General features: G+C 38.7%; 1 protein-coding gene across 7 annotated transcripts in view; it reads right to left on the bottom strand.

Moving 5' to 3' along the window:
• The window catches only part of KLHL32 (kelch like family member 32), a 122,536-nt gene that overhangs the window by 77,085 nt on the left and 22,567 nt on the right, over positions 1–22,884 (bottom strand). For all 7 annotated transcript variants that reach the window (XR_006014122.1, XM_042016608.1, XM_042016604.1 and 4 more), the window contains 2 exons: positions 21,563–21,651; positions 18,871–19,051 (listed from right to left, as the gene is read on the bottom strand). Coding sequence is in view for 6 of the 7 variants with exons in the window: in XM_042016608.1 (XP_041872542.1) it covers positions 18,871–19,051; positions 21,563–21,585 (204 nt within the window). In the remaining variant the exon portion in view is untranslated. The remainder of the gene's footprint in view (positions 1–18,870; positions 19,052–21,562; positions 21,652–22,884) is intronic.

The following is a 22,884-nucleotide window of genomic DNA, read 5'->3' as shown; positions in this document are numbered from 1 at the left end:
GTCACATGCTGTGTAATGCCAGACAACAAGCCCTCATTCACCTTATTTTATAACTACAGATACAGTCTAAGAGTGCAGTGGGCTATTAGAACTGTAGCTGCAGGTAAGACACAACTATGGCTTTGTGGAGAATCATAGAATGATCTGGGTTGGAAGGGACCATAAAGATTATCCAGTTCCAACCCCCTGCCATGGACAGAGGCATCTTCCACTAAACCAGCTTATTGAAAGCCCCACCTAACCTGGCATTGAAGACTTACAGGGACAGGGCATCCACAAATTCTCTGGGCATCCTCACAGTACAGGATTTCTTCTAATATCTAGTCTAAACCTACTCTCTTCCACTTAAACTGAAAGCCTTCCCCCTTGTCCTATCACTACCTGCCCTTATCACAAGTCCCTCTCCAGCTTTCTTGAAGGCGCTCTCTACATAAAGAAAGGACACACACCCTGAAGCCATCTCTTTTTCAGGCTGAACAGATCATTTCTCTCAGTCTTTCTTCATAGGAAAGGTGCTCCTTCTAATCAGTTTGGTGGCCCTCTTCTGGACTCATTCCAACAGGTCGAAGTTCTTCCTGTATTGAGGACCTCAGAGCTGCATGCGGCACTCCAGATGGGGTCTCATGAGAACAGAACAGAGGGGCAAAATCACCTCCCCCAACCCACTGCCCACACTGCTTAGGATGCAGCCCAGGATACAATTGACTTTCTGGGCTGTGAGTGCCCATTGCTGGGTCATGTCCAGCCTCTCATGCACCAGCACCCCCAAGTCCTTCTTGGCAAGGCTCCTCTTGATCTGTTCATCCCTCATCCCCATACAGGAGGCTGCCCTGACCCAGGCGTAGCACCTTGCACTTGGTCTTATTAAGCCACATGAGATTCCCATGGGCCCATTTCTAGAGCTTGTCCAGACACCTCTGGATTGCATCCCATCCTTCAGGTGTGACACCCAGCATTGTGTCATCTGCAAATGTGCCAAGGGTGCACTCAACCACTTTGTCCATGTCATTGATGAAGGTACTAAATAACGCTAGTCCCAGGACAGACTCCTGAGGGACACCACTTGTCACTGATGCCCATCAGGACTCTAAGCCGTTGACCACTACCCTCCAGAAGCAACTGTCCAAACACTTTCTTATCCATCTACCGGTCCCCTCATTTAATCCATCTCTTTCTAATCTAGAGAGAAGGATGTTGTGGGAGACTGTGTGAAAGGCTTTACGAAAGTTCAGATAGATGATGTCTGTAGCTCTTCCCTTGTCCAGAAGTAGTCACTTCATCACAGATGTCATACATCTGCTATTCAGAGTTCATTTGCTCAAATACTATCCCCAAGTAATCTGTGAAAGTTTTTGAAACTGGGTAGGAACTACACCTATTTTTCAGGAAGCAAGGCCAAAGAATTTGATCAAAAGACAAGGCCTGCAATGGTCCTCAGACAGTTCCCATTCAGCTGAACTGGATTAGCCTCCAGGAAAGTAGTCCCCCCACTTGAATGAACTTCATACTGCTCACTGATCCACACTGCCTTCACCAGCAGGCAAATTTCCTTCTCAGCCTGATAGTTTTTGAGGTTTAATCCAGCATGACAAAAAAATCTGTTCTACCATAGGCAGAAATTGAACTCAAACTCAGTGTTTAATTTGCACTCTTGTACCTGAATATTGTAGTTTAATTGTAAAAAAATATGGACCATTAAATTCTGATTTAAGACTTCACCAATACCTGGAGAATGAGTTACGGTTGAGCTGTTAAACTCCCATTCCAGATGCATCCCTGAAAACACTCTAAGGTTTTATGAGCTTATATAGATCCATCAGTCATGCTTTTAATACAAGGCTACTAGCCTACTTTATTTTTCCCTTGGGTACATTAAAAACAAGGCAATAAGATAAATATCTCAGGTGGATGTAGAAGTGAAAGACAAGAAAAACAAATGAAATACAAAATATTTGGACAAATGCACAATTCAAAGTCAAACCTAGCAGAAAAGTTACCAAATTTGGCTAAGCATGAAATGTTAATCATGTTAGTTACTGACTTCATTCAACAATGCTATTATACTTTATTTTAAAACATTTCAGCTTGAAATAAAATCTGTTTGGTAATGCCTCATTTCTGCTTCAAGACCTTCATGAAGAGTGGGAAGTACAAGTTGCCAGTGTTAACCAAAGATCCCTTTTATAATAAAAACCCCCTGATGAGAGGACTTATCCTTTTTTCCAGCTTCTTAAAATATAAATAAATAAATAAAAGATCTTGTTCTGCCACCCAATAGTATACTTAGCCAACATTGTGGTAAATAAATTGATTGCTTAAATTCTGATATTTCAGTTAGGATTTTAAGTACGTAAATGAAATCCCTCAATGCAAAATAAGTACAATCCACTTGCCATTTTGTGGCAACTGCTCCAAAATTCAGGTCTCAACATGCTGTCACAAATGGATGTATTCCATTTGTGGAATTCCACCTGAGGTCACACTTATTTCAGATGCTACAGATTTGGATGGCCTTATTCTTGTGGGGCAGGCAGACACTTTATTAGCTCCTCTTTTTGGAGGAAGGGAGGTATCAACCCTCTATTCTTCTTCTAATCTTGGCCTGAAACAAAGCTACAGACCTATACCCAAAGGAAAAAGAAAACAAAACACACAGTCCTTAGATAAAAATATTCAAGCCATAAAAAAATTCTCGGACTCTTGAAAACTAGACTTCAAAGAAATGTAGCAAGCTGTTGGGCATTTAACACAGAGTGCAACCGTAGTTTCACAACTTGGCCCTCAGCAGTCACAGGCACCTTTATAAAAAGTTTTCTCCTACAAATATAGAATACAAAAGTCAACAAGAGCTCCAAACTGAATAGCACATAACCACAGGGTGTATAGACTTAGATGTTATAAGATCTGATGCCAGGCAGAGCAGTCCAAGTAAAAGATGCTTAGAACAATCATTGTGTCTAACTTTCCATGCTCAGCACAGCAACATGCTGTTGTTTAACTTTCAAAAGCAAAATGTACAATAGCTGTAAAACACCACCAAATCAGAATAATGTATTACTGTTAAAATGTCCATACACATTGATTTTATCAGTCATGCAGCACTGCAGCAACATAGACTCCTTCACAACATACGACTTCAGGAACAGATACCAGGGTAACAGACACACAAGATGATACTCAAAATCCCCAAAATACAAATTGCTCACTGTCACAGTGGTGACATACAAAATTGCTCCTTGCCTTTGAGTCATTTTCTTACTTACTCAGATGTTCCATATCCATGAGAGTAATGAGCTTTTCCTCATTCGTACACATCAACCTTACAGCCATGTCAGTCATAGCAAACAGCAAATCATCACAAAACAACTTAGCCAAGTTGTATGTATTTTACACAAGCAAATTTTGTCAGTGAATTCCACATAGCTTAGTGGCCTTTTAAAAGCAAGAAACAGAATCAAAACATATGCAGTGTCAGGAGGCAGGTAAATGATGTAAAAAGAACAAATGGTTATGCTTTACGCTGTTAAAAAAATAGCACTGTGACTGAAATCGTAAGTAACTTGCCTCTATGACCTGGGGCCTCCAAGAAATACCCTGCCTCTTCTAGGAGTAAAGAAGTACATGGTTCCAGTGCATAGTAATAACCTCTAAAATATCTCAAACTTCTCTCAGCAAGATTGTGAAAAGACATTCATTATTTTCCATTTTTGTTTGATTCAGCTTCAAATGCAACTTTCAAAAGAAATCTAAGCTTCCAAAAATGGGCAAGTAAGCTGAGCTTACTACAGCAAACTACAGTAACTCCAAAAGTAACATTCGCCCCCTCTGTTTTCTCAAACGCTGCTTTGGTAACAACCAGCAGCCCTAGATCCACGTCCACTATAACACAAAACAAACATTTGGAATTTCCCACCAACGCATAGCCCCGACCTACACAAATTCTTGTTCAACCACAGACTTAGCTGCACAATAATAAAGTCCGGGGATACTTTAGAATTACCTCCATTTAGCAAACTAAGTGCTAAAGAATTGATCAGTGAAGTCACCAAGGTTTTCCTTTGCTATTTATCTTGTTGCATTGAATTTTCCAAGTAATTAACACTATCTAGTATTGTGGTGGCCAACAGCTGGCCTGAAGGCCTCACAATTATAATTAATACCCGTTTTATAACTGAAAGGTAACTATATAAGTACCTTGATTATATAACCTGACCAGTGTGGGCTCTTGGAGAGAAGGCCTGGGCCGTTGAGGAAGCGAGCAGCCATTGGCTGATTGGCTGGGTGGCAACTGGTTTGGCTATGAATTGACCATGGATTGACCATGCAGACCTTCAGATCTGTATAAGGGGAAGAAGACTCAATAAAAGTTGGCTGCTGTGCACAAGGCCAGTGTGTCTTGTCGCTTGTCTGTCTCCGAAACTGCAACAATCTAGGATTGTGCTACTGGTTTAAAAAGAGCTGATTTGTCACCTCAAATTTCTGCCTCCACAATTAAACAATGATACTGAAGCCAGTTCTTTTTAAAATTATTTTCAAATAGTTAGGCATCTTCATTAAGGGCAGTGTTTTATTCAAATTCACTTCCCACATCATATGCACTTAATTCTACATTCACCTGTTCCATTGCTTTTTCTTTACAGGAAATTGATCGCACTTCTCATCTCAGGCATCAGAAGAGCTATGAAGAGAGTAAACTAACACTTTGGAGAGCTCAGATCAATTTCCCACATTGCTCAGGGAACTCAGTTATGATGTGATACCTCAAGATTTTTTCCATTTCATGTGTAATTTTAAGCCTGTAAGAAATATTACTGGCATCAATGGAACAGATCAGTCGTGCATTCTTTCTGATTTGGGACCTAAGCTTATCTGTCACCCGGGCTACTAAGTATCCAGCCCTGACATAATCTTTTCTGTTTGGACTATAAACTTTTTCAGGCCAAAACATTTTCTTTTGCAGTTTGTATTAAAAATAGCAATTCCCTGTTCATGTAACAGTAGCATTAAATAAATAAATCATACTCTATTTCATCTACTTTGTTGTATTACTCCTGAAACAACCTTTGGCTGTTCTTAGCTTCATGTTCTGATTCTTCATTACATAAGCCATATAATTTTTCCTTTGCTGTTTCCACCTATCACAACAAAAAAGAATACATTCAGAATCTATGAATAGGAGTCAAAATACTGCTTTGACAGATGACCATGCCCACATCAAATAGCAACTATGCTCCAGATGTGCAATATATACTTACCCAAATAACCAATTTAATATGTGACTGTTTCTTTACAGCATGTAAAAATGTGCCTTGTTCTTCTTATAACTAGCTTTGTTTCCCTCCCGATTCGAGCCTGTCTATCCTAAATCAATCATCAGCCAATCAGCCATGTCCTCTGGAGTCTCTCGCACACTGAAAAACATATCCATCAATACCAATTGCATGAAATATGATTAAGAGGCTCATTACACGATTCTTCTGAAAAAAGTTCTATATAAATTCCCAGAGAAAATGTCACATAACATCAATCACTGATAACTGAGCCTACAGTAATTTATCTGCTCTATGAAACCTACCTAAATATTGTTTTATAAGCATTTGCCAAGCAACTAAAATGAATCCCATGAAATGGAAAGGTCAGCTATCATTCATAGTTTAAGAGAATATATAGTAATAAATAGTTAAAGAAATAAAACTGAGCAGCAAACTATACAACTTTATGCACAACATTCAAGTGTCACATATTACTGTTAGCAAAGCAAATTCCACTGAACCTTTGGTGTTTCTTTTAGTATGCCAGTGTCAGACAGTGATAGATAATTGCGCAGCCCCAAGAGCTTACCAACTCAAGGATATATACAGTGCACTTGTTACATTACACTCTGGATACAAAAAGATAACCCTTTCTTGGCATCTTTCAAAATAAGTAATGAAAATTGCAATAAAGAGCTACCTTACTCCTTAGAGGACCTAAGGCTGTGATATATTTTCCTGTTTGTATAGTGGACATTCCATCAAGAACAAAGTAATTTTCTTGGTTTTAACAAGGCACAGGGTCTTCATTCCCAGTCAAAATAAAAACATAAATATTAAAACAAACAAATAAAAAAATCCCCAAAATTTTTTTGCTAGCAAGTTATATCCTTGATTGAAACTGCATCAAACATAATTTGTGTTTTGACAGTCAGAGTTTAATAGTGTAATGTGTCTTCCCCAAACCTCTGCTTAGGTACACAAACATAATTTAAGCCATATGGAAAAAGGAACTCTTTAGCATGCTACTCCTAATGAGTTGCTGCATCATCCCTAGAAAGACTCTCATTCAAAATCTAAGTAGTGCCATAGAAACAAAATAATTCTACAATTTCCATGTGCATCTCTGTATCAGAACAAAAAACCCCACAAAACTGTGAACTATTACAGCTACAGTTCCAATATTTCAAAATGAATTGGTCATCACAGGTGGTCCTGAATATCAAAATTATTATTTTATGGCAGAAGCAAGAAAACTGAATTTTAAGGACACTGCCATGCAAAGCACTGCATAAAACTCCAATAATGTACAATCTATCCTAACAATAGACAGCCATAAGCAGGCCTGCCTTTTGGAGAATAAAGAAAGCAGCATAACTAAAACCAGATTTTCCCAGCATTTCCAGTCAAGCACAGAAAAGCATGAGTCACATTTGCAAATTTTGGCTTAAATTGGTTTAATGCTTCCCAGTGAATGCATAAGCCTATTGTTCACGTCCTTCGATGATTTTAGCAAGTGATATCAAAAGCAAGCCCAGAATAAAATTGCAATAAAAGTCACTTAGCTCTTGAACTAGCATTTTAACTACCACAATACACTTAATTCAGGGAGGCAAAGCTTCTTGTGATTCCCCCCACCCCAAGAAAAAACCATGATCCAAACTTGGACACCTTTAAGGGACTTCATTTTTAAAACCTACTTCATATAATACCATTAAGACAAGTTTTCCACCTTAGTGTATGCAGGCTCTAATTCAATAGTTGTACAGCAAGGCTTAATCTAAGGGAACTGTAGTAACAATCTTAGTTGTTATTATAATTACCTTTTTAAGAAGCCATTTATATAATGGGATGTGAATGTCATTAGACACTGACATCCAAATGTTCCAAGCAATAGTAAACTATAGCAATTACTTCTATTCTGTATCATAACTGCAAAAGCATACTTGTTATGTGAGAAGTCTAATGCTGAAATTCTAAATCGTTCATTTTATGAGACACCCCTTTCATATCCTGCCCATTTTATGAGGGTTTGAACTAGACCTTTGTATCCTTTAAAATAATTCTATTTTTCACTACGATTATAAATCTTGTTTTCCATTAAGAATACAGCACAATTTTGGTAAAGTACCACCCTTAATTCCCACCAATATATTTATTAAATTTTTATACAAAGTAATAAAACCAGCTTACTATTTTTCTTTGTTTTTTCATACCCTTATACTGATAAAAACCTAAAAAGTAAACAAACACTAACAATTTGCAAAATAAAAGAAGAATGACTTGACTAACCAAGCTTGTATTAATGTTGCAGTCATTTGTCACAGTAGTTTTCATCATCAGCTAAGCTCTACCCTCCATCAGCTACCTCCTCTGGAACAAATGCCTCCATAAAATCATCTCTTCGCAAATGCAGTAGCCTGCATTTGACCATGTTCATTTATCCTTTGGCTTTTCCTTCAACTCTAACAAACAAAGCCCTTCTGAGCTAACAGACCACAATGACATTAATTTAATTATTCCCATATATTCTCTAGGCTTGACACCTACTCCTTCTTGGCTGAAATCTTACCCTGACAGGGTAGATGATTAAGTGCCAGGTATAAGAGCTTCTGAAAATGCAAATGAACATTTCATAAGTTGTCCTAATATTCCTAATTGTTATATAAAATGGGGTTTGTGTATATTTGTTGCCTATTTGTATAGCTGGCACTCTATGAACCTGGAAGGGCAGGTTATTTCATCAGTAGCTGAGAATGTTCCACATGTCTAATGAGATGGTAATTTGATTTTTGCACACATACACACAAACATGAAATTGGTTCTATATATATACAGGTAATGGATGCAACCTAATGGTGAAGAGTATGCTATGCTGGGCTTTAACCACTACTTTTTCACAATGTGGATTCACAAAAAGCTTTTGACAGAGGCCTTTAAATGCCTAGAAGGCAAACTAGGCAAGAGAGAAAAGAGGAGAGATCTTTGCCTGGATAAGTGACTGAATACATAAAACAGTGAAAAAGAAAATACCGGGCCAGTTTTCACAGGGAACGATGATTCCAGTGGAGCACCCCATGCTTAACATATGCAGAGCAATTCTGGAAAAGGGGAAGAGCGGTGCAGATAGGAAGTCCATGGAGACAAAACTATGCAAGGGTTGTATGGAAGAAGCAGTTGGCTTCTAAAATGGCAATTATAAAAATGAACATATGAGTTTAATAAAAAAATCATCCTGGTCCTCAGCAATAAAAATAAGAAAAAAATTTAAAAAGGTAACCAAAGCTTAGAAATTTTTTTTGCAAGAGAGAACAAAACAGAAATCAATCCTGTGCCCATACAGAAATTTACACTTTGCCTATTGCATGCAATCCCCTTACCCTCAGCTCACAAAACACCAGAGCTGTTCAAACTTCGGAGAAGGGCAAGAGGCTTCATCAAGCATCCTGAACAGCTTCCATTTAAATAGCATCTGATTAAGTCAAAAGTTTCCAGATGGAAAAGAGATGGTTGAGTGCCATGAGAAGAACCAATGGTTATCTTTTCCAATAGAAGAACTAGAAGGAATCAAGTGAAACTGGTAGAAACCAGCTTGACAATAAACAAAAGTAGATCTTCATACAACAGGCAGTTGTCCACTCTGTACAGGGCACAAGAAATCTTACACAGGCCCAGTGGGAAAGAAGATAACAGCTTAGAAGAGACTTACTTAGGACTGCTGAACAGACAGGAATCACACCCTGCTCCAAAATGTCCCTGAGCTGGAAACAGCTGAGGAATTCTCTGGAACACACCACACACACTTACCCTGGATTTACTCTTCTTCACCAGACATCTCAAACAGCTACTGCTAAAGTAAACAGCCAATGATCCAACTCAGTGCGGCCATTCTTATGCTCTCACCTAAGGCTGCTAAGGGCATCTCCCTCCTTTGAGGCATTACTGATCAGTTAGGAGATTGAGAGGCAGTTTGATTCATTCATCACTTGCACATTAGGTCATTCAGTAAGAGTAGACTGGGATTTAGAGAAGTTTTTGATGTCTAAAAGTTTGCAAACTGGCTGGCTCAGGCAGACTAACTCCTGCCAAAGATAAGCAACCAGCAGCACTTTATAAAGCTGTTCAGGACAATCAAATGCAAAGGTTCCACTGCTTAAATCCAACGTTTTACAAGACTGAGACCTACAGTGACATGAATTCAATTTGCCAATATTATATTTCAGTCTACTAAAATGAAGGTGTTAACAGGATGTAAAACAACGGCACTGTTGACAATGAAGCAACTGAAGAATTTATTTAAAGAAAGGTATCTCCTCTAAACTTCAAACAAGCAACACAAAAGCCAGAATTGCATTGTACTGGGCTTCTTATACAAACAAGAGACTGGAACACTCCCTGAGGGAGTAGCCAAAAGAAAAACAGCTATTTCAAGAGTGGTAAAAGATCCTAACACCAGCTTCAGCTCTCTGTTTCTTTTGTTGGATACTTCTCATGTTATTAAAATGGTATGTGGGTCCTAGTCACTGAAGCTAAAAGTGATATGCTGCCCAAATAATTCCCTCGGGTATTTTCAGCTTCACTACACCCACAGAATAATTTTAATTTTTCCCGAGGTTGTGTGGGAAGATACTGACAGAGACTACAAGATATACAAGCGCATCTACTGCATCCAACAATGTTCTGAAACACAAGACTTCTTCACCAGACTATAGAAACTGAGAAGAAAACAGTTACAAAAAGCCTTCTGCCACAGGCCTGCCCCAGTAAATTGGTTTTCATGGGCAAACACTAAGCCACATAGAAATGCAGCTGAGACCAGCCCAAACTCAGAACACTTGTTATGGCAGCACTGCAAAACTGAACTGAGGCAGCCTGGTGCAGTGATCTGTTTACCCACTGCTTTTCTGATTCCGTATCTCCTCCCTGCTTTCCCTTTCTCCTAGCCCTGGCCACTCCCTCGGGTCCTCCCTATTGGTTCTTGCACCCCAACTCCGCCCATGTACCGCCCCTGCGATCTGACAAAATACCCCTGCGCCTGGATCACAGGGTCTCTCTGCCTCTGGGGATTGCTGGGATGAGATGTAAGATTAAAGATTTTCTGAAACCCTCATGGGGAGACCCTTCTCACCTCCTTTGCCATCACTGTGTTGTAGAGCTGATAGCTACCGGAGCAAAACCACGGAGCCATCCGAAATGGACTACGGGAGGGCGACAATGGTCGCACTGCCCTAAGCAGCTCTGCTGATCTCTCAGGGAAAGCTGCAGCTTGCGAAACCAAACCTAGCACTACAACAGGCTGGAGTAAGCAAAGAAGATGGTAAAGAAAATGGACAACCAGAGCAACATGGCTGTAGTGACTCCTTTCTGTCCTAGTTTTAAACTGAAAAAATGCATCAATTCAATAGCCAAACACCACATGCTGTTATCACACCAATCTGAGACAGTGAGCCACAGCCTACTATGGCCTATCTCACTAACTGCAGAGTTGATTTTGCCATATACAACCATGGTGCATGCACTTACCATACAGGCACTTCAAAAAAGAAAAAGAAAAAAACATCAAAATGATACGACAGCATATTGTCTACCATCCAACACTGACAGAATTGCAATGAATTCATTTATGAACTATGAGAATTGCAACAGAAACATATTTACTCAGACAGAATAACATCTATTGGGAATTTGAATACAGAATTCAGAAAAGAGAAGATTCTTGTAGATGTTTTTGATAGCACCAACAGTGCTGAGCTGTGGGAATTCTGTCATCAGCAAAGAAAAATTGCTTCAGAGCCTCACAGAATAAAAACCCATTAAATACAAAGATAAGGACGAACAAAATAAAATAACCCAGATACACTTCCTTATTTTTCTCATTTTGAAAGAATATTAAAGTATTTCTTTAGACAGCTTTAAAACATTTGCAAATCATTTTTGTATATACTCCAGAAGTAAAAGAGATTGTTCAGATAAACATTACACAAGACACCTCACACCTACCCATGCTATATACTTCCAATGCTTTGATTTAACTTAGTAAAACTATTGAAGTGACTATATTAAACAATGTTTTGAGAAGTAAAGGAATGTGCAGGTTTTTTTACACTCAACTATAACTGGATTACTGAATAATTAGCAGTAACATTCTAATTTGTATTTAAACTTCTAAAATATGCTAGTAATTTAATTTTTTTTTTCCCCAGGCCTCCTCGTATTTTAGACAAATTTCTTTTTTTTTTCTAATGGGAAGCAAGCATCTCACTCTCAACAGGTGGCATATAAGGAACATATTCACAAAACCAGACACTACTATGAATCTTAAAATATCTTCTGCATTGTTGGCATCACTCAGAACCATGTGTATTGTGATCCATCTGGCTGATCCCATGTGTAGGAGAGCTTAAAAACAGTGCTAAACAGCTAGACAGCATGCCAAAACAGCCCTTCAGTTTCTTAAAGCATCACTGTATGGTAGTGAACATTATAAACTCAATAATCTCAAGCCTGGAACCACTACTAAGACTATATTCCTTCCCAAGTCTGCAGTTAGCATTCTTATATAAGAAGAATGCATTAAAAAAACCTACAAAAACAAGAAACTAAGGAAGATTAAACAGAGAGTTAAGAAGGGGGGGAAAGTAGTTTTATGTCAATACTAAGCATATTTAAATGAGACTTATTTATCAAAGTTCTTATACAGGAAAACTGCTGGTGTGACAGTAACTGAGAACAGACAGTAGATGAGAATATCCTGTTCCAAAATTTTGTATAGCAGTTGGAAACTGTTTCTGAATTAAGGGCTTTGATAATGGAGAATGGCACAGGACAATATGAAATAGTATGGCAAAGACCAGAAATTGGTCAAAAGTCTTGAGGGTTCTCAGACTATGGGGAAAATGTTAAGAGTAAGAAGATGGCAAGGATGTATAAGTAAATGACAGATGCCACATAGCTGGGATATTACTACTTTTGCATAAATCATGATGGTGGCAGAAAGGGAGCTTGGTGTTTCATGCAAAAGGTTTCAAATGTCATATAACTTTTCATCAGTGAGAACAAAGATAAGAAAGAGAAGATCCAAGGAATCATAGCAGGGTGCATGGTTTGCCAGCTCTGGGATGTTCATCTGACATATTTATAGTTGTACTATCAGATTTCCAAACAAATAGCTTGGGGAAATCTGTTTACTGCTTGTAAGGATTCAAGAGAGAGGGACAAGAAAAGCAAGCCTATTGGTGAGCCTGACTCAGTACAAAAATTCCTCCTCTAGTACTCAAGCTAGAAAGGTAGTCTGTAAGTTACAGAATCACAGAATCATTAGTTAGAAGGGGCCTTTGAAGATCATCCAGTCCAACCTCCTGCTAGAGCAGCTCACACAGGAACATGTCCAGGTGAGTTTGGAATGTCTCCAGAGAGGGAGCTCCAAGACCTCCCTGGGCAGCCCATTCCAGTGCTCTGCTACCCTCAATGTAAAGTTCTTCCTCAGGCTGAGGTGGAACTTCTCTTGTTTAAATTTATGGCCATTGCTTCTTAGCCTGTTGTTCAGGAAGTTCAGAAGCAGACATATCTATCCATACATGGCTTGGGACTAGGGAAGGACTGCAAGTAGAACTACTGCTCGGAAGAATAGAGCTGATTTGATCCAATGGGAAGAGCTTACATTTTTATAGGTTATCTGGAAAGACAATTTCTAAGAAGCATCACTTTTGGGTATGATAGAAAGGAAGTATTGTTTCTTTAGCAGACACATACCAGCGGTAAAATACTGAAAGACAGAATCACATTACACTGCAAAAGCAGCAGGCAGTCCTGATTTCTCTGAACTAGGTCTTTACATCTAAGACATATCAGGGAGAGCCTTTTCCTCTTTATGATTAATATAGCAAGACTTCGAAAGCTACTTGCATCCATCAGCCTTTCAGTCCTCAGGGATTGGTTTATAAAAATTAATTCCCTCACCTTATCAAGAAACAATGCAGTACACTGTAAAATATTCAGTAAAATCAGCAATGCTGTGGACAAAGGAGGAAACCATCTAGCAAGGGGCAGGAAAGTCAGCACAGAAAACCCCTAAGAAGAAACTGTTTAAGAATCAGCTGTGACAGTAGTACAAAATCTGTGTGCAAAACTATTATCTACTGGTTCATTTCAGAAAAGAAAAATTATTCTAAGAATTGAGCATGCTCATTGTGGAAGAAGAATTAGAATATTATTGACATTTTAAAATCTATCCTAGATAATTGATATAATTTTGTTCATCTAGATTAGATAGAAAATCTGCATATTTTTGAGAAAGATCAAAGTCCTGCAACTAAAAACCCACTCAAATGAAAAGTAAGGAAGAAGAAAGGAGTTTTTCTGATTGGAAAACCAATGTATTTTGTACAAGAAAATCTTGAGGTTATATAATCACCTGCCAACACTGTAAATGCCTACTAATGAAGTCATGCAGTAACATTTCATTTTGCTCCCAGAGGGGAAAAAAGCAGAAGAATCTTTTAATTGGAAATGACTTAGCTTGCTAGAGTTATCACAGTGCACACATATTAACTCAGCTGCCTTGTCTCAGTGCAATAGATTGAGACAAATGGCAAATCACAGCATGTCAATATGGAAAAGTTTGCTTAAAATGCTGTTTGCTGCATTAAAAAGAACCCATAAAAATACAGATATTTACTACTCTTTATAGTAGTATTTTAGAGTATGGAGATAACTATTATATTCCTTAGCACATTCTGAAAGAAGAGGTACTTCAGGAGCAGAAAACAAACCTCTAATTTTCAAGTGTTTAATCTTGCAGTGTAACTCCGTATATGCAGTCTTTGTATTCAATTTCCTAAGGGTTTTTTTTTTTATGATGAAAGAACCCACAGAATTTTGGTGTATAAATGTAACAAACTCCCAAACCAGGAGCTACGCTTAGGATTTAAATGTCAATGTTTCTGTACAGCTGGAACTATGAGACTAACTACACCAACAGGAAAGATGGATGGCCTGCTGTTATCCTAGAAGGCTGGCCTTTAAGTATTTTGCTGAAGCTCAGGTCTTCAGCTTGTCTTAGAAAAGCAAAAGATTTTACTCCAGACTATAATCTCAAAGAAAATTTGATAAGGAAACCTCTGGCCTTCTCTGTTCACTCTTCCTCACACAGTGGCTCCAATTCCCCCAGTCTGTAACATGACACACATTTAGTTAGCCTTCCAAAGCATTAACAACTGTTCTTTCCAGTAAAAGACATAAGTGTCAATTTCAAAGAAAATATGCTGCTCAAGAAAACACTCCAATTTAAGAAGTAGCTCCATCTGAATCAAAGTAGACACAGAACAAAACTGCAGAAAACTGTACAAACCCTCCATAGAACGCAAACATCCAGTCTCTTGCAGAAGCTGTTTTATCATAGTAGCAAAAAAATGGAAAACAAATTATTCATTCTGATAGAACCCTGTGTAGAATAGAACATATTTCTGGAGACCTGAAAAAAAGACTGTAGTGGATGCTGGCTGGATGCCAGGCATCCACCAAAGCATCTCTCTCACTCCCCTCCACAAATGGACAAGGGAGAGAAAATATAATGAAGTGTTCATGAGTTAAGGAATAGGAGAGATCACTCAGCAAATAACATCATAGACAAAGTGGACTCAAATTGGGGATATTAATAGAATTCATTACTAACAAAATCAGGATAGCAAGAAGTAAAATAAATCTTAAAAACACCTTCCCTGCACCCCTCCCTCCTTCCCAGCTCTCCCTCCTCCCCCAGCAGCGCAGGGAGACAGGGAATGGGGGTTACGGTCACTTCAGCACCTGTGGCTTCTTCCACTGCTCAGGGAGAGGAGTCCTTCCCCTGCTGCACCATGGGGTCCCTCCAAGGGGAGACAGTTCCCCATGAACTTCTCCAGTGTGAGCCCATCCCACAGACAAGAGTCCTCCACAAACTGCTGCAGCATGGGTCACTCTTCCATGGGGTGCAGTCCTTCAAGGAGAGGCTGCTCCAGCATGGGTTCCCCACAGGGTCATAAGCCCCACCAAGAAACCTGCTCCTGCATGGGCTTCTCTCTCCACGGGTCTGCAGGTCCCTGCCAGGATCCAGCTCCAGCACAGGTTTCCCAGGGGTTCACAGACCTCTTTCTGGCATCCACCTGCTCTGGCTTGGGTCTCTTCCACAGGCTGCAGGTGGATCTCTGCATCCTCATGGACCTCCATGGGCTGCAGGGGGACAGCTGCTTCACCAGGGTCTTCACCATGGGCTGCAGGGGAATGTCAGCTCCAGCACTTGGAGCACCTCCTCCCCCTCCTTCTCCACTGATCTTGGTGTCTGTACAGTTGTTCCTCTCACATAGTCTCATCCCGCTCTTCTCTGGCCACAATTACATCTGCACAATAACTTTTTTTTCCCCTTCTTAACAGATTACAGAGGTGCTCCTATTATCCCTGCATGGTTCAGCCCTGGCCAGCAGCAGGTCCATCCTGGAGCCAGGCTCTGCTGGACATAAAAGAAGCTTCTGGCAACTTCTCACAGAATTCCCCCCGTAGGCCCCCGCTCCCAAGGCCACACAAGCCCAATACACCTGTGAAATCATAAGAACTGGATGACAGCCTCTCCACACAGAGCTGAAAAGAAGCTGGGATATTAAGCAAATCTTTGAGCTGTAGAAACCAGAAGCTATGGTAGGCAAGTTCTTTGTGTCACATTGACGTATATTTGTGTCATCTCAGTGTTATTCAAGGAAACTCCCAACACCTGATGTTCCCAGAATTCCATTCACTGCAGTCCTGTGATGATTTCTCACAAAAAATAGTGAAAGGCAAATTTCACATGGCAATGAGTTCTTCATAAATGACTTCAGGGATAGAAAATCTGAAAACCTCATCTAAGAATTCCTCCAGGAAAAAAAATAAGGGTAAAAAATATATAATATTAACAGCTAAGTTTGAAGCAAGTGAGTCTGGCCTTTATGGTCAGTTGAGAGAGATCTGGCAATTCCAGATGGTCATTCATGTAATTCTAAATAAATCTGCTCTTCTCCTTTATCACCCTCTGGAAATGCCTGTTTCTTTTCACCAACTCTGAAATTAAGCTTGATGCATTCTCCTAAATCTTAGAAAAAGAATATCCAAGTAGCTCAAATCAGGCAAGATCCCCCTAGATATAAAAAAGATCTATAATCTCAGGTTAAATACAAAACATTATTACTTTTTAACCAACGCTTGCTTTTTCTAAATTATTAGACTCAGGAATGTAGTGAATAGTAACTTACATGCCATTTTCCTCCAGAATATAGATCTTATTTCACAATATTCTAAAAAAGATTTTTGTCTATTAATAAAAAAAACCTGTTTGCCTGATTTCCAAAATCACAGGTTCCATGTTTATACCTGATACCTAAAGTCTGAAGAATACATCCTACCAAACCATAAGAGTTTAGAGGCAGACCAAATTACTAAATGCTGCATAAATCATTCTCTCAATACTTTTTTAATAAAAAATATTTATGTAGCAATTAATGGCATTAAGATTTTAATTTGTAATAACTGTCCAGCCAATACCAAGTAACTCAACTGGAAATAACAGGATAAATCACAGTGCCCCAAATCTCAACATCAATCAATAAGTGACCAAAGTAGAAGCTGTCCCTAGCACACTGTTGGAACGCTGGGCACAGGTGCCCACCCTATGATGTTTCTAAGCACAGGGTACAATGAGCTCTGGAGAGTGTGTCACAGGTGTGGATGATATGGCACCCTTATGAAAATATTTCAAACAAACCAGGACAACAGGCACTATATCTATCATTGGCAAGTATACACAGCAGTTGCTACAGCTAGAAAGGTCCAGAATCCCTCTCAGTGCACTGGGGTAAAAGCAAAAAAAAAAATGCAAAGCAATCTCTGTTACAGCAGGGCCTGGGCACCATGATGAAGCAACATCAGCAACCATGGCAGTAGGAACTATGCTGTAGTAGAACCCATAAGCATGCAGATAAGCTCAAAAAATGAGCAATCAATTCGCTCAACGCCAGCACAGCAAAAGACACATCAAGGTTAACAATATTTCTTAAATACACAGAATAAATTAAGTCTAAATTCTAACCGAAAGCGAGAGAGAGAGTTGACAGGAAGATAAAAACCCTGCTCAGGTAATCAAAGATACAGATAAGTTGTCACACACTGTATTACTATTGTAACAAGACAAAAAGGTCCCCATAAAGAAGTTCATAACACTAAAATTACAGTGTAGACAAAATATTTAATAAACTTACTTTGTTAGAGAAAATAGACCTTTAAATTAATTTCAGCTTTAGTCTCTGATTAACAACAGGATGACTCACACTTAAAAATACAAGTCAACTACAGAGCTAGAGAAAGTCCAACATTTTGAGTGGGTACATTATAATAAAGGTTAGTAGAATTGCTTTATATGAAGAATATTTTTCCTAGGAACAAACACAGTTTTTCAGTTACTCCAATTTTAGACTGGAATTAGACTGGAATTGTTCAAATTAAATTTCCCAGGGAATATTTTATTTTACATCTTGGAAACACTTGTTTGTGAAAATACGTTTTATCACATTTAAAAAATTACTATGGCTTTGTCTTTGAGAGCAACCATTTATATCCTACAAAAATCCACTCTCAAGCTGAATTAAATTGCAGTTATCATAGTATCATAGAATGGCTTGGGTTGAAAGGGATCTTAAAGATCACCTAGCTCCAAACCCACTGCCATGGACACCTCCCAGTAGACCAGGTTGCTCAGAGCCCCATCCAACCTGGCCTTGAACACTTCCAGGGATGGAACAGCCATAGGTTCTCTGGGCAACCTGTTCCAGTGCCTCACCAACCTCACAGTGAAGATTAAATTTAAACTCCCTCTCTCCATACTTCCATATTCTAATCATAGAATCACAGAATACACTGACTTGGAAGGAACCCATCAGGATCATTGAGTACAACTCCTGGCCCTGCACAGGACACCCCAAGAGTCACACCATGAGCCTGAGAGCATTGTCCAAGTGCTTCTTGAACTCTGTCAGGATGGTGCTGTGACCACTGCCCTGGGGAGCCTATTCCAGTGCACAAACCTCTGGGTGAAAAACTTTTCCTGATATCCAAACTAAATGTCCCCTGACTCAGCTTCATGCTGTTTCCTTGAGTCCTGTCACTGATCATCAGAGAGGACATCAGTGCCTGCCCCCTTCCTTCCCCTTGTGAGGATATTGAAGACCACAGTGACGTCTTCCCTCAGTCTCCACCATCCTCTCATCACAACTCTCATATGTTCTACAAACATTTCTACATACTAAAAAAATCGTCGACCTTCTGACTTTACTGGGGCATTAAATTCATAAAAAGATGTGTACTGCCTATCTCTGTTGGGGGAGGAGGGAGGGAGGAAGGGAAAGACTTACCCTTAATTATTATAAAAACCTGAATTATGTTCTTATCATTTTTTCCTATGGATATTTAAAGTTGTATACTCTACTGAATGTTCAATAATCCTTCATTTTCCAAAGATTCAAATTTAAATCTTCTTCAATATGATATCTATAACCATCCCCATCCTCCACAATGATAATTTTTAATATTATTATATAAAGTGAAAAATCTTGGGACTCACTCGGAAGTAGTCACTGCAGGCTGCCAGGACTGCTTTATGTGCGTGGAATTTCTGCTCTTCAGCAATAAGGGTAATATCACAAAGTATGCCATCACTTCTTTGTTGGTTCAGAGCTGCCAGGACAGCATCGTTATGGGAGCTGGACTGACAAAGCCTCTGACCTGTCAGCATTTCCTGAACACTGAAAGGGGAAAGGGGAAAGATTCTGTCAAAAAAAAAAATGTAAGAAACAAACACATTCTGTCAGAAATATAGAACAACTTTTTCTAAAACAAGATAGTTTGATAATTCTTGGAAAGCAAAAATGTCATGAACCCTGTCAGGCAAAAGTGTTTACACAGCATCGACAACAGAAGAAAAGCTCAATATAACAAAGCATTATGAAACCTGATTATATACTCAAATTTAAAAACCTCAATGGTTCTGATTTTTCATTTCCTGTACCAGAAGTCAGCTGAACTCACAGGACTAATTCAGAATCATTTTAGGATTAAATGAGGAGAATAAAGGGCTTAGGTCAATGGACCACCAGAAAACTTTAAGTGGTTCAAACTGAAGAACCTGTAGAAAGAAGGGTATATGTATGTATGCAAGGAGTTCTACTAAAAAGAATGAAGCCTCGTGGTCTCAGGTGGCCTGTTTAAGTCTGATGCTGAGTTACTGAATGTTCTCAGACCACTTCAGGATATTCATATTTATGAAGTGTTGTGGTGTTTTTTCAATTTTCTGTTTTGTGTTGGGGGTAGGGAGAGGATGTTTGCTTGGTTTTAAAATGCTAAGGCCTTCTCCACCTCTGAATATCTCCATGTATGAATATAAGATTTGCATATAATCCAGTCTGTCTGATTGCAGCTTTCTTTTTCTGTAGCAGAAGGAAGAGACAATATAACTGTTGATGCAAATGGAAACAAATCAAAACATATCAGCAAATCCTCTTTGATACAAAACAATGCAATTGATTTGAACTCTGTGAGACTACCAATTTATATTGCCAGAGAATCCGTATTTGTGTTTATAGAAGGTGAGTTTACAGAGTCATCTCAGTGTAAATCATAGGCAAGATTTTTTTTTTTTTTTAAGGGGTGAATAACCCATCATCTTTCCAGTACAATCATGTAATTCACTGCATACACATACTATACAGCAGCTGTGTGGCTGCTATATTCTCCTTTCTCTGCCTATCCTACTCCTGCACCTTGGGTACCTGTAAACTACTGCAGACCTGCCTTGCAGACTGTTTGCTCTAATCTAACCTACTCTTTTAGAAAGACAACAACTAAAACATTACTTCTAGAAGAAGGCTGGCTGAAGAGGAATAACACAGGAATAGCATGTATCTGAATTCTACTCCCTCTCTGATAGTTTAGGTTTCACATATGGACATGGCCTAAATACATTTCAAAATGACTCATTCAAATTATTCTTTTTTCTTCAGCTGTTCTGTCTGTGGAACCCAACTGATATTCTAAATGACAGTTATCAAGAAATCTAACTTGCTAAAATACAAGGGAATTATTTTTAACTGTTATTTCTCTTCTGTAATTTCTATAGCAAAGTGACTAAATCAAACTAGTGCAAGTATAATACATTAATGACACTCAGAGTTGCTTCTCTTTACTTCTGTTTTTATCAGCCTCTCTCCCAGTGTTGTAAACCAAGACCTTCATTCCTCTTGCTTTTTTCACCATCATCCACACATCTGGGATTTTAAACTGCGTTCTATCATAATCCATTTTTCAATTCAGTGACCAAAGTGAAGAATCAATTGCCTGTAACCTTTGTGCCAGCAACATAGGAAGCATGCATACACATGAAAAGCAATTTAACTGGAATTTATGAATGAAAATACATAGAATAATTAAAACATAACATGACTGATTACTTGTAGTGATAGTGTCAGTTGATTCCATATTCAATAGCTATAAAAGCAAGCAAGTCCTGATTCTCTTCTGCTGCAGAAGCATGGCAGAGAAGGGGGAATGGAACTGGAATGCTAAGGTGTCCCAGTCATATCAGGGAGTTTTCTGAGCTCCGAGATCAGAGTGTTAACTACTCTGTAAAGCAGAACTACCAGCATATCACACTACTGCCAAGTTCTGCAGAAAACCAATTCAGTTAATAAATTCTGCAGAGCATTCTGTCTGAAAGAACTGTGTTCTGCTCCCAGAAAGTAATTAAATTATAAATGACAAATTCTCTATTGCAACAATGGGTGATACAAACAAATGAGAAAGACTACACTGGAAAAGAGAGAGAAGGGAAGGCAGAAAGATGAATTTGGAGAGAATTCTTGGAAGACATTTCATATAACTGGAAAAGCTATATGTCCTGAACAGTGGAGCACTACACAGACCCAAAATTATCACCAGCCACCAGTTTAGATGCATAAATGTAAAATGCCAGTTGCTTCCACAATCAAAAATTCCAAGCATAGACTAAGGCATAAACAAGATAATGTATGAAGAGACCATGGGACTCCAATCAATCCCAGGCACAATTTTCTTTGCTAGAGATAAGTGGCAACAAGAAGGTAATATTTTGCAGATTATAACATGGATATGTATTTAATAATGTGAATTCCTATGTAATGAACAAAATTATTAGTTTTACTCTTTTCTACTTTCTTAACTGAATCTTTGGTAAACATCATCCTAAGTGTTAACAACTTCCTACACACTACCAAGTACTATACCTCAGGCACCTCTCGGATGGCATCCTTCAGTTTTGGTCTTCTGAATATCAAAGCTTATAATCCTGTAGGGAAAGCTGCAAGCGTTCCAGCTAGAAAAAGAGAACGGAGAGGAACATTAAAATTCAAAGCATACACAGCCTCAGCCTTAAAGATCAATACTTTCAGGATGTGCAATTCAAAAGCAACTTTCATTGGCTAGATTTGAGTACAGTCTGAAGGTGGCCTTTCCTCTAGTCTTTTCTAGAGATTCACAGCTTGCCGTCTGAATGTCCTGTACCTACTGCCCTTGAGGAATGCTTTCCACAAACTCAGGAACACATATTGTTTCAGAAAAGATGAAGAGTGGTGAGGAGGGAAGTAACTGTACCAAAAATCCTTCAATATGAAGAGTAAGCCAAAGGCATGTATTATTGTTTGTTTACTTCCCTGAATAACATACAGTTTTTATGTTTAATGATCCTAAGGTTCTTTTCCAACCTAAATGATTCTATGATGCTATGAACATTCTGGCAAATATAAACAGTACAGTACAATCATTTTTACAAACACAATGGCTTCTTTTTTTAAAGGCAAAATATTAAAGTGACCATATAAATAAACACAGAACAACTGAAGTGTCCAAAGACCTAAGTTATTGAAAACAGGGTTTTATAGCAAATTTTTAAATTGTGTAGCATCCAGCACAGCTGACAAAACATTTCAACTTTATATATGAAGTATAAAAAGTAGATTTTAATAGAATAGTCAAAAAAGAAAAGTACACTACTTTGGCTGCTTATTTAAACCATATGTGGATAATTTAATGTAACTCAGTGACAATAAAGTAATAAAATTCAGCAAAATTTGAAGAATGGAAAGATTTCCATATTTTTCTCCCTCTTCCAAAATGTCCGCAATTCTGAGCAAAGGGGTGAGGTCACAGAGAATGTATGCTGATGATTCAGCTGGATACTGAGCAAATGCATATGCAGTGCTTTCCAATGCTCGTTTCAGAACATTTCACTCTCACCATCAACCATCACCATTCTATGTTCTACTAAGATAATTCACCTTATCCTTCAAGAGACAGAAAAACACCATGTATTAAGTGAGTGCTGTCAACTAATGACACAAACATTTCTGATCAATGTACCTGCTCTTGTATACACCCATACATCAATACTGATGGCTGCCCTTAGGAAATCCTATACCATCCAGAGACTGGTAGAGAACAAAATCAACTTCCTCTGAACTTTGAAGTCCAAACTCTCTGGCCCACACACAGGAAAAAAACCCTCAAACTACAAGCAGCATGGAGAGCAAACAGAGGAAGGACGAAGACC

This window comes from Corvus kubaryi, unplaced genomic scaffold (genome assembly GCF_017639235.1).
Source record: "Corvus kubaryi isolate FWS band 111438036 unplaced genomic scaffold, C.kubaryi_AGA036_p1.0 split3-73, whole genome shotgun sequence".
Lineage (NCBI taxonomy): Eukaryota > Metazoa > Chordata > Aves > Passeriformes > Corvidae > Corvus > Corvus kubaryi.
This window is presented reverse-complemented; position numbering and strand designations above follow the sequence as displayed.